Genomic DNA, 16231 nt, shown 5'->3' with positions numbered 1-16231 from the left:
GTGTACTGGAATGGATTGCTTTTCACGATCAATTGGCAATTCACGCCTCAATCTTTCCACCTCAAAAGCTTTCTGAGCATATATGATTCTTCGACTAGAAAGCACCATGCCATCCCCTGGAGGATTGCGCTGCTTTGCTACTTCTCAGACCGAAATCTCACAAAGGCATAATTTAATGTTTGTGCAATAAAAGGATGAAAAATTAAGAAACTACACTCACATGTTCTTTTTTTTTTTTTTTGAATTTCTCTTTATTATAAATTGAGTTAATGTGAGAAATGGAAGAAGTTAAATTTCAAATTCAAAATGCTTTTAAAAAATATGTCAAATTCAAATATGGTACTTTTTCAAAAGTCTACAAAATTTTAACCTAAAATTCTTGAAATTTTCTAAAGTCTAAAATGATACAAGTTTGAAAATGTGCAGATCAAGTTTAGTTAAATCCAGTTTATGAAGTTTCTTATTAAATAATCAAATAATAACTAAAGTTGAAATAAAAACAGATAGATTTAATAGGGTTAAATGAGATATAAATAATTAATCATAAATAATATTTATATGCAAAATTCGATCAATTCTGATCAAATGGTGAAATTTTTTGTATAACTTTAAACATGGTCTAGCTATAAATAATACCAAAAACTTATTCAAATTATGTCAAATTTGTATACTTAATTTATGTAACAAGCTCTTCCACTTTACCCGCTTGGATTTTACATTTTTTATTTTTAATTAATTAATTTTAAGTGAAAACCTTATTAAGTTGACTTTGAAAAAATTAATTGACATAATACTTAAAAAAATTTTTGAACTATTAAAGAAAATTCAAATAAGATCTTATTTTATTATCTTCAATCAAGTCCTAAATAAAATTATAAGCCTTTACAACTAACACTTAACTAAATATCATTAATCAAAAATACCATTTGTTAATTTATATTCACGTGACGCTAACGTAAAAAGTAAAAAATATCACATGGTCATGTTATCATACCACATTAACATACTATTTTATTATTTATTATGACATATCATCATGTTACATTAATAGCACATGACACAAATCGACAAGTGGTATTTTCTATTACCCATAAAAGATTATTTTGTTCAAAATAAAAATAAAAAAATTTAATTAAACGATATAAAAAAAGAATTTATTTGCATATTTTTAAATAATTCATGAATTTTTTAAAAATATTGTCAAAAAAATTTTATTTACGAGTCGCTCATAAAAAATTAAGTAACATGGCACGTATTTAGATGCAAAAATAGAAAAATTGGGAAAATTATTGATAGGATGGAATTAAGCTTACAAATCCAATTGCAGTTGGATAAGTGGACCATGGAAATCGTTGTTGCATGTTGAATGAATCCACTGTCTTATGTAATAAAGTTTGGGTCTAAATTAGAAAAGAAAAGTTGATATTTGTGTGATGGTAAGGCTGTCACGAGGACTTCCGCAGGATGGGAGGTTGGGAATTGGGCAAGCGACCTTTGAGTGCGGGTGGCAGTTAAGACTGAGAAGCCTAAAGGAGAGACGTATTAAAAGGCCATGCTTAAACCACGTAAGGGCAACAGAAGGCTACATCCACATTATCCCCCACAGAGGCAAACTTGAGGTACCAGAGCATCCAACGCTTCTCTCTTGCCCTTCAGCCAATCGGAGTAATGATTTGAATTTAATACAACCCCCTCCCCCTCCTAAATGCAGAATTTAGGACACCCTTTGCCCAATTTCAAGTAAAATACCATAGCCACCCATTTCTCTTCCGAGTACACAACTAGCACAACTCCTGGACCTCCGATGTTTACAGCTCATAAATCCAAGGTTACAATGACCATTATCTCCTAATTTCTTTACTTTAGTGAACCGATAATTTAATTAAGTGACACTTCATCATGGCTTCTATCACTTTCACTTGCACTTTCACTTTCATATATATAAAGGATCTATAACTATGTAGTAGGAACAATTTCGTTACTTTTTATAGTCATTTGCATGTTCAAGCATTACAGTTTAAAGTTAAAATCACAATCATAACAAGTATGAGTTGGAAAATTCAATTGTTCAATGTAAGGTGGAGTCACTACTATTTTTTTTTTTAATTTAGATGTCATTAGTCACTTAAGTAATTAAATTAATTTTCTTTATAAAATCCGATGATTGACTTAGATTTATTAAAACGAATTAGTTACTATCTATGGAACAAATTAAATTTAAAAATACAATTACATGTGGATAAGGTATTAACGCCTCATTGCGTTCATTCAAAAAATGGCATCAAATTAAGTGTAAATTTGATAAATAAGTCTTAATTTCATTTTATTTATTTTTCTCAATTATTGTTTTTATTTTTTATTTATTCTGAGAACTTTTTTTGAATTTTTCTACCATTATGATAAAAACCAATAAATTTTAGGAAATTTTTCTGAAACTGTCAGTTTTCTCCTCTTTTGATATTTATTGAGCATAGTCCAAGAAAGGGCATTAGTGTAATATAACACAACATGGAGCATAAAATGGCAGGAATGTTAAACAAATGCAGAAATTAAAAGCAAAAATATCAAGCGGCTGACATATTTATCCACACACGAACTTTATTACGCTTGGCGTTTGGTCTATGGGAGCCTTTCATTGACCCGAGGTCCAAAAACCTCCAGCGCGAGCATCTCCATTTCATATGAATGGGCAATGAAAAACCTCTCCTCCGGATTGCATCTCCCAGACCCAGTCCCAGGCCGAGAAAGAAGCGATTACGCAAAAGAAAGCACAGAAAAAGATAAACCAGACGGAGAAGAAGACCAGGAAAGAGCTCGCTGTGAGTGGGATTTTTCTCTCTCCACCGTCGTCTCGACCAGCGCCGACGCAGCCGTCTCTGACACCCTAGGCGTCATCGAATTCGACCCTTCTAATACTGTTGTAGCTACTGGAGGAATTGCAAGGAAGATTAGGATTTACACTTTGAATTCTTTGTTGCCACAAGATCAGAATACCCAAGGTGAGCAGAATATTACCTTTCTAGACCATGTTAATGCATGTGACTACTACATATGTACCCCAGCTAAGCTTAGTAGCCTTAGATGGAAACCGGGGTCTGGTGGCCGCCTCTTGGGATCCGGAGACTATGACGGAGTTGTCATGGAATATGATCTAGAGAGGAAACTGTCAATCTTCGAACGTGATGAGCATGGTGGGAGACGGGTTTGGAGCGTGGACTATTCCCATCGGGATCCATTCGTTGGGGCGTCCGGCTCGGACGATGGCACCATGCAAATGTGGGACCCACGCTGTGCCGAAGGAGAGGGATGTGTGGCTAAGGTGCAGCCCGCACTGGCACGTAGCTCAGTTTGCTGCGTCGAGTTCGACCCCTTTGGTGACGCATTGATAGCCGCCGGATGCGCCGACCGGAAGGCGTACACTTACGATGTGCGGAATATGGTGGTGCCCCTCCATGTGTATGACGGACACACGAAAACCGTGACATACGTTAGATTTCTTGATGCCCAAACAATGGTTTCAGCCGGGACGGATGGGTGTTTAAAGCTATGGAATATCAGTGATTCTCGTTTAATTCGAACGTACAAAGGGCACGTGAACAGTCGGAGCTTCGTTGGGCTGTCAGTATGGAGGCATGGTGGCTTGCTTGGATGCGGATCAGAAAATAACCAGGTGTTTGTTTATGATAAGAGATGGGGTGAACCCATTTGGGTGCACGGGTTCGAGCCATTGGGTAGAGCTGCCGGGCGCGACCATGGTTTCGTCAGTAGCGTGAGCTGGAGGCAAGTTCATGAAGAGCAGTGCACACTTGTGGCAGGTGGTTCAAATGGGGTTTTACAAGTTATTGTGGGTAGAAGGAAAACATGATCTTCCTTTTTCCCATTTTAGCATGTAGTTACCACGAATTAAGAGTTGTTTTTCTAACTTTTAATTGCGTATAAACTATGGGATTATAAAGTTTTAATCTACTCAAAAAGAAAACCACTATTGGAGGACAAGGAGAGGAAGACAGATTATGATATTAGTTTTTCGTTGTTGTTTGAGATATATGCTACCTACCTGCTGCTTCATGAAGATTCAGCTGGTTTAGGCTGACATCTTTGGGCCACTCGACCATGCCTTTTCTGAAGCCTAGAATTCTCATTGTTTGTTGTTTTCGGCCTTCTTTTGGCATATTGCTGCAAAATACTACACTTTTGGCCGTACGTTTTTTTTAAAAGCTGAGTATCATTTATTCATAATAAACCAATAGCATACAAGCCAGGAGGACAACCCACCTCCAAACCACCACACGCAGATCTGCAGAACGTAGAGAAACCCTGAATTCCCCAGGAAATCCACATTTACATCCCCATCCAGCAGCAAGGTTAGCACAAGCTTATCCAACACAGTCAGGAGTGAGCTAGGCACACAACAAAATGGTACCCCTGTACATAGCAGCAAATTCGTTTGCAAATAGACCCAATCGAGCAGACACAGACAACTTTAAAATAAGAAAAAAGAAAATTGTGAAAAATGATAATCTTTACAACTAGATTTCAAAAATAATCATCAAAATAAAATTAATTATTTATAACCATATTTAATTATGATTTGAGAAAAATATGCTTGAAACCATTTTAAATAAATTAAACTATCCATCACAATTTTTCTTCATTTCTGTCTCTGCTTTCGATTTCTCTCTTTAACATCCATCTATTGTACTTTCGATTTTTCTCTCCCGTGCTTTCAAGACGCCGAAAGATGGTTTTGATATGCTTGAGGTGGGTGGCTATTTGGGATGTTTGATTTTTTAATGTTTTGGATGAAACTAAAATGATATAAATGATCACAGAAACTTAAAATAGTTTTAATTGAATCAATTTGGGGCCTAAACATTAATAAATTCAAAATTTTAAAATTTATAAACTTAGAATTTTAAAAATAATTTTTTTTTCGATTTTTAGTTAAAATAGGTGTTTTAGATAAGGAAAATTAAGTTTTGATTCATGAAAACATGTTAGAAATATTTTAATCGGTGTCAAATTGTAAAAAATTAAAAAAAAAATGAGGAGAGTTGAAAGGATATGAAATTTTGATTCGTAAGTAACAATAGCATTTCAAGCATTAAAGTGTAAAAAAAGTTTTTAAACATAGCATGTAACAATAATATTTTTTTAACATAATGTGTAACAACAATATTTTTTTCAATATGACCTATAACAAATTTTTTTAACCATGACATATAACATTTTTATGCATAATGTGTAACATCATATGCACTTGATATAAAGAGGTTTAATACATAACGTGTAATATATTTTTTAGTACATAGCATGTAACATCATGTGCACTTGATATAAAGAGGTTCCATTAAGGATAATTTTGTTCAATTTAATTAGAAACAGTTAAAATTATAAAAAAAAACTATTTTTAAAAATATCTTTATCGTTAAACGCCATTTTTTAAAATACGCCATCAAAAAAACTCTCCTGAAAAGTACTAGCACCGTTTCTTATCAACCTCGGCAGCAGCAGGTGAGACACCAATATGAACCCCCCAATGTCCTTGCACACAAAAACCATCCAGCCTCCAAATAAAAGCAAGGCATAATCAAACATGGCATCAAAAGTAATTGTTATGGCATCAAAACAAAATTGCACAATATTTGGAAAGAAGGAAAATTGAAGAAAGGGAGTAATATATGTTCACCTCAAGCCTTTTTCTTAGCATGTGGAACCACAACTTACACAATATTTGGTAGGAAAAAAAAGGAAAAATAGAGGGATGAGAAAAATATAATAAAAGAAAAAAAATTGAAAGAGAGGAAGAAAATTTTTTTTCTAGTATTTGATATGAAAGATGGAAAATATAGAAAAAGAAAGAGGGTTAAGAGTAAAATTATTTTATTTATTTATTAATTAACAATTTTTTGGCCAAATAAGAAAAAATATGTTTTGCTTAAGTTGATTGAGGGTTTTGCTTACACTTTTAATAAGATTAAATATACAAATACATCTATTTAAGATTTTGTTTAGTGTATGAGCATAGTAAATTTTATTTGTTCAATATAAGGAGATGGGATTGATTTGATGTGAATAAATATCACTTTTATTTAATTTTTTTAAATATTACTTAATAGAAAAAAGGAAATTCAAAATCGAAAATATCATTTTTGGTTGCCTCACTAAACATTTTCTAATTTCAGTCCATATTCTATATTCATAAAAGTAATCTTTCAACTAGAAAAAGGTTAACAGGTCACCAAAAATGAAAAAGTACAAATTCTAACTATTTTTGCTTTCTTCTTTGCTACCAAACAAAGCTTAAAATTCCAAAGGTGAGAGGGGATGAAACACCAAATTGCCAAAACAAGAAATAGCTGAGGCCTTCAAGTACATTAAATGAATTTATTTATGAGGCCATAAAAGGCATAGTAATCATGGTGAATTACTACAATCTAATCTTTTAAAGCACCTTCACTCCTTACAGGATTGCTTACAAAATCTGCCTACAAACATTATTAATCGCAATTTCAACCTTCATGAATTACAATAGTGGAATTACCCATCAAAACTTTGTGATCATTCATCACTACTCAAAACCATTTTTCAGAAACTCAAATTTGTTTCTAGGGAAGATATATAAATTGCAGGCTACATATGCTGTAACCCAAACGTTGTTGAGAGAACATGGTCTTAAGCCTTGATCCTTGATGACTCTGCAACCACTTCCTCCGTTCTAGAGTACCACTCTCCAATTAGATTGTGTTGCACCATATCTCTACCACATCTCAGGTTGCCGGATGGGTCTTTGCATCCCAAAGACGGCAAGGTAAGCTAGATTAGGCTTAGATCCCCTACACAAATTCAACTATTGCTCAAGGGCATTGGATATAGAACACCAATGCTTTTATACAACACTCTTAACATAGGTTCAAGGTTATGCTATGGGAGACTTAGCTTCTTTTTTATGTATCAATTCAATTCAATTCAATTGTTACCCTACCAAGACTAATAACCAAAATTTTCTTTACAGACATCAAATGGCTGCCATGTGATCAATGCATGTCATGATGATCAATAAATTAATTGGTTGCATATACTTATAGTGTATTTAATTTGACCACTGAAAACTATATATACTCATAGCATATAAAAAACATACCAAGAAAATTTCAACCATTTTGTAGAAGGAGAAAAATTGTCATTCAATTATAAAAATTTCAAAAACAAATCATGTGTCGTCATGTGGATTTGAAGACATCATTTAAGATAATCATATAATTAATTATAAAATAATTAATTTATTGGTTAATTATTTCAAAGACATATGGTTGAATTAATTAAAATTTTCCAATGTGTCATGTATTTATCTCTTGAGATAATTTAGAGATAATATTTTAATTAGACCAATTAAGATTTGTTTATTGATCACTCAATTTAGCTCTAAATATATCAAGATAATTTAGAGGTAATATTTAAATTTACTTATTGGTCATCCAATTTATCTTTAAATATATCAAAATAATTTGGGGATAAAATTTAAATTTGATCATCTAATTTATCTCTAAACAAATTAAGATAATTTAAAGATAATACTCAAATTCGACCAATCAAAACTCAAGAGTTTGGCCAATCAAAAGATCATTTATGAGTCATCATGATTTATCTCTAATTAAATTAAAATAATTTAAAAATAATTCAAAGAGACTAAATCCTCATAAATGTCTCTTATATAGCACTCTAAATATAGTGCTCCTCCAAGCCATTTGATGAACAAGAGAGAAAGAAGAAGATTTGAAGAACAAAGCCTGCAGAACTCCCACAAGTCTAAGGCCTTCGGAAGAAAGATTCAGAAGATCCAAAGCCTCTCTAAAGTTAAACAAATCCAAGAAGGAAGATATGAAAAATCAAAGCCTCTCTAAAGTTCCACAAATGAATCCAAGAAAACAGATCTGAAGATCAAAACCTCTCTAAAGTTCCACAAATAAATCCAAGAATAAAGATATGAAGATCAAAGCCTCTCCATAGTTCCACAAACAAATCCAAGAAAGAAGATATGAAGAATCAAAGTTACTCTAGATTTCACAAATCCTTGAAGTGAATTCTCTAATTCAAGATCAAGTCACAAGACCCATGAAGTCAAGATCAAATCACCAGACCCTTGAAGAACATATTCATTCTAGATCAAGTCACACGAGGCCTTTGAAGTCAAGATCAAGTCACAAGACCCTGGAAGAACATATTTATTGAAGATCAAGTCATTATGACCCTTAAAGCAAGAATTGAAAAAAATTAATCAAAGGATATTCTTTATTGTAAAAGAATACTAGAAATTGTAAACTCACATTTGATATATAAATAAATATGATAATTGTCTTTGAAATTTTCAAGTCTAAATATTCAACAACAAATTTGTGTGTATAAATTTCTAGCATGCCTTGTTGGACAATTTCTACTACATATCTTTTTTTTTTAAACAAATATCCAAATTGAAATGACTCCTAAGAACATCACTAGCTAATCTTGAGGATGTTCTAACTCATCCATATAGCATTAAGCAAAGGACAAAAGCTCATAATAAATTGTATGAGTAGATTTTCCTAATGTTCAACCAAAATCCTTTGTATTATACTTCTTCCCCAAATTTAAAAGAAGTTTTTGCATGGCAACTTGCTTCCTCTAAAGAATCAAGTAAATTTGCCAACTCTCATGCAAGGAACAGGATGGTTATTCAAGAAGCAGCTTTGTTTTATCATGCCTTCACCACACTACCTCTTCAAAAGTAAATTCTAAGATGATGGTTGTCATGACGTCTAGCACGACATCTTTAGAAGAACAAGTTACGCCTCTAGCAAAGACTGTGGAGTCTTTAACAACAACCATTAAAGAAAAGGATTGCCAACTTGCCTTAATGGTGCTAAGCTAAATTAGGCTTAGATCCCCCTACACAAATTCAACAACTACTTAAGGGCATAACATAAAGAAAACCAATGCAACAAATACAACACTCTTAACATAGGTTCAAGGTTATGCTCTAGGAGACTTAACTTCATTTTTATGTATCAATTCAATTGTTACCCTACCAAGACTAACAACCAAAGTTTTCTTTATAGACATCGAATAGTTGCCATGCGATTAATGCATGTCATAATAGTTAATCCATGAAATGGTGCATATACTTATATGCATTTGATTTGATCTCTGAAAACTATATTCACTACACATAGAAATCATACCAAGAAAATCCAGGCCATTAAAGTATTCACCCATGTTTTTACTACTTCATATAATGCAGCACGTTCCTCAATGACATTGTAATCATCCTTTCAAACCTCGAAGAAACCATACATAACAGCAACAATAAGATATTTTGATATTATCTTCTGAGTGAAGTTAAATTATCTGTAGTTAAAGATGAGAATGACATGAAAATCAAGTTTATCAGTTGGAATCTATGCTAAAGTTGCTTGATTAAAAAATTTTGAAAAGCATATGATATTGTCGAATACATAGAAAATCTCATACTCGCCAGTTACATAGGTAACAAATGCACTCACAATTAGATATATAGATCATCCAACTATAAAACTCCATAATCAGAATAGCACAACTATGGATGTAAAAGGGAGAGCAATTGGCCCTTATAAATGTTAGACAATACATAATTGAGAAAATTAACGATTTTGTGGAAAACCAAATGTCTTATATGTTGCATAATGAAGAATTCTATACAAAATAATTATTAATTGATTATTACAAAGTTTCTAAGATTACCAAATATACATGAACTTGTTTAGATATTACTATAGTTAGGGGTGTAAGCATGCTTATTAATTGAACCAAGCAAGTGGAAAGCTCAGGTTCAATCGAGCTTTTATTTATAGAAAGGTTACATCTAGTTTCTAGTTCAAGTGATCAATACTAATGACCATTCCATATAAAAAAAAAACCTTTTCTAGAGTCAATCACAATTTTCATCATGTTATCAAAATGACTTTTTCTAGAATCACAATACATACATGTGTGTGTATTCCCCTCTATAGCTAAATATACAAATTAAAATATAAGATTTCTTTTTTGGTAACATTAACATTATATTAGAGCTACCATGGGTGTCGATAATCCTTTTTTCATGTGTCCATATAAATGATGATTAGGATTTACACTTTGAAACTGACTTATCTCGTCCGATTTGATTGATTCGGTCAATTTTAACTATGAATAATATTTACATATATAAACTATATTTAAAAAATTTTGCTTAATATTTTAATCATACTACACTAATAAGCCTAAATACCTTTAGTTTAACCTTTTATATGTATATATATATATATATATATATTAAAAATATTAATAAATTTGTATATAATATATCTAAAAATATGTTATTAATGATTGGTTTTTTGATCAGTTTACTTGCAAATTTTGGATACTCAAAACTGACCAAATAGTCAAATATACTACCCTTCTTAATTAATTAATAGCGAAATAAAAAAAACTGAACTAAATTTACCAAATTTAATCAATTTTGATCAATTATTTTGATTTATATGATCAATTAATACTCATCCCTAATATTCACTCCCAAATTGTCAAATTCAGAACCTTTCAACCCACCACTTAGGAGTGAAGGTTATCCATTTTAAGGACTGAAGGTTTGGAAAAATCCATATGCCTCATCATGCTAGGTCAAATTCTTAACATTTTGGTACAGAGGCTTTTGTATATTTTGATTTTACTATTGTTAGGTTATACCATATACATAATAAAGGGCAAATTCCACATAAACCCATTGTGGGATAATGTTTTCTCACATAGCATCCAAAGGTTATTTTTTTCCCACATAAAACCTTGTGTTTACTTTTGTTCCAAAAATGGTAATGGTGTTATTTTTTTAGTTAGTTTTTTATAAAAATACAATAACAAACTTTTTATATAATTCTTTTATTTTTCATTTATTTAATTAAAGAAAAATTTGAGCATTTTTTTTGTTTTTTATTACTTCAAAAAAATTGTGTATAAATGAAATTCATAACATACATATATTATCCAAAGGATAGTAATAGAATGGAATAAGTAACAAACATGTTTTTTACTCTAATTTATTTGGGATCATGATTTGAAAGCTATTGAAAGTGGTGGAATGCTCAATGTGCAATTAATGTATTGATGGTTTGATATAGGATTTTTTCACTTTATGCTAAAATTAATTGTTATTGATAGATCAACACATCATAAGTAATTTTTAGATATAATGCTAAAAATAGCCTCTAAACTATTCAGAAAAATTCCAATAAATCTTTATTATTTTATTACACTCAATCAAGCCTTTGTACTTTTATTTTGGTTCAAATAGGCCTTTATAACTAATTATTAACTAACTGTTATTAGTCAAAATACTATTTATTATTTTATATCGACATGCTACTGGCATGACGTTGATGTGCAAGGTGAAAATATTGCATGGTCATGTTATCATATCAAATTAACATGTCACATCAATATCAATTATGATATGTTAGCATACCATGTAAACATCACATGACATAAAATGACAAATGACATTTTGATTAAGTCAATAGTTAACTCAAAATAAAAGTATAAAAGGTTTTTTAGTTCAAAATAAAAATATCAAAGTTTGATCGAAGGCAATAAAAGTATAAGATTTATTTGAATTTTCTTAAATAGTTTACGAACTTTTTTAAATAGTATATCCAATTTTTAAGATCAAAATGCATAACAACAATTGAAACTTAACCCACAAAATAAATAAAAAAAGTTTTAAGCTTATTATTTTGTTCTTTGAAACTTAATTACTCCATAAATTAATAAAAACTTAATTAATCCATAAAAAAAACTTTCATAACCTCTCAAAAATTCCCAGATTGGAAATCCAAAGAAAATAAACAAAGACTATACTAAAACAAGACGATGAAACTAATAAGATCGAATTCTTGTAAGAAGGGAAAAAATTTAAGAAAAAAGCTAACAGTTGACAAAAAAATTAATTTAACTAAACAAAAGAGGAACAAAGAAAATGAGATATTATTACATGTTTTTTTATTCTTTCCTATAGATAAACATAAATAATAATTATAAATGATTTCTGGATTAAAGGTCTCTAAAAATTATTTTTTTATTGATTAAAGAAAAGTATCTGACGTTATGTTGTTACAAACGATGCGTGAGTCTAAGGAATATTGAAAAAGTATACTCTTCTATTTTGTGAAGTATACAAACCAATATCTTGAGTTTTTCTCCAATTAATGAAAGATTGATAACTCTATGATATAGAGTTATTTTGTCACATTTTGATTATTAAAAATAGCTAAGTTCTTATATTTTTAAGTAATTTTAAGTAGTATTTATTCTTTTCATTAGTAAGTTTAATATGTTTTGAAATATTTTAATTTTAGTAATTTTAGCTCATTTTTATATTAAAAGTCTTAATTTGATCCATCACTGATTTAGTCCTTATTTTGAAGGTGTACAAGTGTATAAACTTCGTGGAGGTAAACCGAGCAAAAATGATTAAGTGTAGAATTTTTTGAACATGCTGTAATAATTTAACCATAACTCTCTTTAAAAAACTCCAAATGAGGTGATTCTTAGACCATTAAAAAGCTAAGAGACAAGGGCTGCAACTTTGATTTTTACCACTTCACCTAGTTCTGATCCGAAGATGGTCGAAATTCTTGTTAAAGTTAAAGTACTACCCCGGAAGCTGAGAAAACAAGACAAAATAGTGAAGGCCAGGACTATCACTATTGAGAGCCGCAACGCTCAATGAGTTTTTTCAAAAATAAAGATTTTACAGGATTTTGGAAGTAAGGCTTTTAGAGGCTATTTAAATGGGCTTTTTCAAAGGTTTCTTAAAGAAGACAACAAGCAACTATTCTAAAGAAAAGGAGTTAAAAAACATAGCAAAAAAGCAAGAAAAATTGAAAGAGAATCAAGATCAAAAGCTTTAATCATTAGTTTCTTTCTTTACTTATGTGTTTTTCTTATTTTCTTTTAATTAACTTGGATTAATAGCTAATTTTCTTTGGATGATGTTTTATTTAAATATTATAAACTAATTTGCTTTTCTAGGATTATGGTGGATTTTAGCATATAGTCTGAATAGTTGTTTCTCTTTTATTTACAATGAATTGGTATAGTTTTGATTATTCAAATTTGCTCTTAATGCTTTCGATTGTCTAGCCAATAATTAAATTATTTGTGAATCTAATTAAGACTTGATAGAAAGATTGTAGATTAGATTAAGATTTGGGGTAGTATATGTTCACATCACTTAAGTGATCTGATTCGCGATTAAGGTAGATATACATCAACTACCATACATAGGCAAATTAGAACACTAGCTTAATAAACTTTATTTAATTGTACTAGAGACATACAATGATCCAATTAAATTAGGTGTTCTTTTTCAAACATCTCGATAGAGACTTGCACATAGCTTTGGATTCTAAATTCATAAAATCATTCATGAATGTAAACAATAAGAGAAGCTAATATCAGATGAAATGTTGAATGAACCCATAATCTTAAGTTTTAATCTAATTGTCTTTCTTAAGTGAATTTTTAGTTTCTATTAATTAATTTAGTTTTTTTTAATTTACTTTTGATTATTTTCTAAAAAATTAAGTTACTTAAATAAGATTAGTTTGTTATAATTTTAATACTTAATGAACATTTAAGAACAAAATTTTGTGGGATATGATTTTAGGCTTACTGTCTATATTATTTGTTTAATACGTATACTTACGTGCACAAAATTTACAAAAAAGATGTACCGAAAATAGGAAAAAATTCTTTCCCTCAAAAGTAATAGAAGTAATAACATAATTTTCAAAAAAAGAAATTATTATAAATACATAATAATATTTTTTTATAGATGTACCTTGAAAATCTAGAGCATTATATTCTAAGAAAGAGACACAGTAAGAAAGAAGATAAGGATTCTCGAGGATCAGTGAATTTTTTTTTAATTAAACAAACCAAAAATATAAACATTTTAAAATATTCTTATTGTCTTTTTACAAAAAACTAACTAAAAATTTAAAATTATTACCTTTTTGAGAATCGAAATTTAACACAAGCTTTTATGTGGAAAAAATTAACTTTAGAATGCTATGTGAAAAAAAGTTATACCAAAAGAAAAAAAATCCGAAGATCAAAGCTTCTTTAGAGTTCTACAAGCAAATCCATGAAGCAAGATCTAAAGAATCAAATCTTCTCCAAATTTCCACAAATCCTTGAAGCAAAATTGCTAATTCAAGATCAAGTCACAAAACCCTTGAAGAACATATTCATTCAAGATGAAGTCATCATGACATTTGAAGCAAAATTAAAAATTTTCTTAAGTGAATTTTTAGTTTTTATTGATTAATTTAGAGTTTTTTTTAATTTAGTTTTAATTAATTTTTTAAAAAATTAAGTTACTTAAATAAGATTAGTTTGTTATAATTTAATACTTAGAGAACATTTAAGAACAAAATTTTATGAGATATGATTTTTGGCTTACTGTCTATATTACTTATTTAATACGTATACTTATGTGTGTAAAATTTAGAAAAAAAGATGTATCAAAAATAGGGAAAAATTATTTCCCTCAAAAGTAATAGAAGCAATAACATAAGTTTCAAAAAAAGAAATTATTATAAATACATAATCATATTTTTTATAGACGTACCTTGAAAATCTAGCGCATTATACTCTAAGAAGGAGACACAGTAAAAAAGAATATAAGGATTCTTGAGGATCAGTGAATTTTTTTTAATTAAACAAACCAAAAATATAAACATTTTAAAAAATTCTTATTGTCGTTTTACAAAAAACTAACTAAAACTTTAAAATTGTTACCCTTTCGAGAATAGAAATTTAACACAAGCTTTTATGTGGAAAAAAATTAACTTTAGAATGCTATGTGAAAAATGTTATACCCAAAGAAAAAAAATCCGAAGATCAAAGCCTTTTTAGAGTTCTACAAATAAATCCATGAAGCAAGATCTGAAGAATCAAAGCTTCTCCAAATTTCCATAAATCCTTGAAGCAAAATTGCTAATTCAAGATCCAAGTCACAAGACCCTTGAAAAACATATTCATTCAAGATGAAGTCATCATGACCTTTGAAGCAAAATTGAAAAAAATTAATCGGAGGACATTCTTTAGTGTAAAAGAATACTAGTGATTGTAAACTCACATTTGGTATATAAATAAATATGATATTTGTCTCCAAAATTTTCGTGTAAATATTTGACAAAAAATTTGTATGTACAAATTTTTGGCATACCCTGTAGGACAATCTACGTCACTTATCTTTTTCTTTAAACAAATATTCAAATTGAAGTGGAGCCCAAAACATTACCAATAAATTAACTCTCAATTTTGCTCAAGTGAATCCTGTAGTTTTCTCAAATTCATCAATAAGCACATATGTTATAACTCATCCATGTGGCATTAGTCACAAGGTGAAAGCTCATAATGAATTGTATGAGAAAATTTTCCCAATGTTCAATCAAAATCCTTTGTATTATACTTCTTCCCCAAATTTAGAAAAAATTTCTACATGGCACCTTCCGTCCTCTAAAGAATCAACTACAAATCACCAACTGTCATGCAAAGAGCAAGATGGCTATTCAAGAAGTAGCTCTGTTCTATTATCCCCTCACCACACTACCTCTTTAAAAGCAAATTCTAGAGTGATGGTTCTCATGACAACTAGCATGACATCTCAAGAAGAACAAGTTGCACTTCTGACGAAGACTTTGGAATTTTTGACAATAAGCATCAAAGACCAAGATGATCAAATTGCTTCAATGATGTCCAACTAGATTAGGCTTAGATCCCCTTTTCGAAATTCAACAACTGCTTAAAGGCATAGGAAAATCATTGCTTCTATACAACACTCTTAACATAGGTTCAAGGTTATGCTCTAGGAGACTTAGTTTCATTTTTATGTATCAATTCAATTTAATTGTTACCTTACCAAGACTAACAACCAAAATTTTCTTTATAGACATCAAATAGCTGTCACGCAATCAATGCATGTCATTATGATCAATCCATTAAGTGTGGTATACACTTATATGCATTTGATTTGATCTTTGAAAACTATATACTTATATGCATTTGAAAAATCCACATGCCTCACTATGATGGGTCACATTGTTAACATTTTGGTACAGAGGCTTTTTTATATTTTGATTTTACTATTGTTAGGTTATACCATATATATAACAAA

General features: G+C 30.1%; 1 protein-coding gene across 1 annotated transcript; it reads left to right on the top strand.

The window, feature by feature from the left end:
• The first annotated feature begins 2579 nt into the window (after nt 1-2579).
• RUP2 (Transducin/WD40 repeat-like superfamily protein) lies at nt 2580-4185 on the top strand. Its single transcript, XM_021436820.2, has one exon. It carries the CDS (start codon nt 2693-2695, stop codon nt 3863-3865), a length of 1173 nt encoding a protein of 390 aa, XP_021292495.2. The 5' UTR covers nt 2580-2692; the 3' UTR covers nt 3866-4185.
• The last annotated feature ends 12046 nt before the right edge of the window (nt 4186-16231 follow it).

The sequence above is a fragment of the Theobroma umbraticum genome, unplaced genomic scaffold (genome assembly GCF_002168275.2).
Source record: "Theobroma umbraticum cultivar Fairchild unplaced genomic scaffold, ASM216827v3 scaffold_146.0, whole genome shotgun sequence".
Taxonomy (NCBI): Eukaryota; Viridiplantae; Streptophyta; class Magnoliopsida; order Malvales; family Malvaceae; genus Theobroma; species Theobroma umbraticum.
This window is presented reverse-complemented; position numbering and strand designations above follow the sequence as displayed.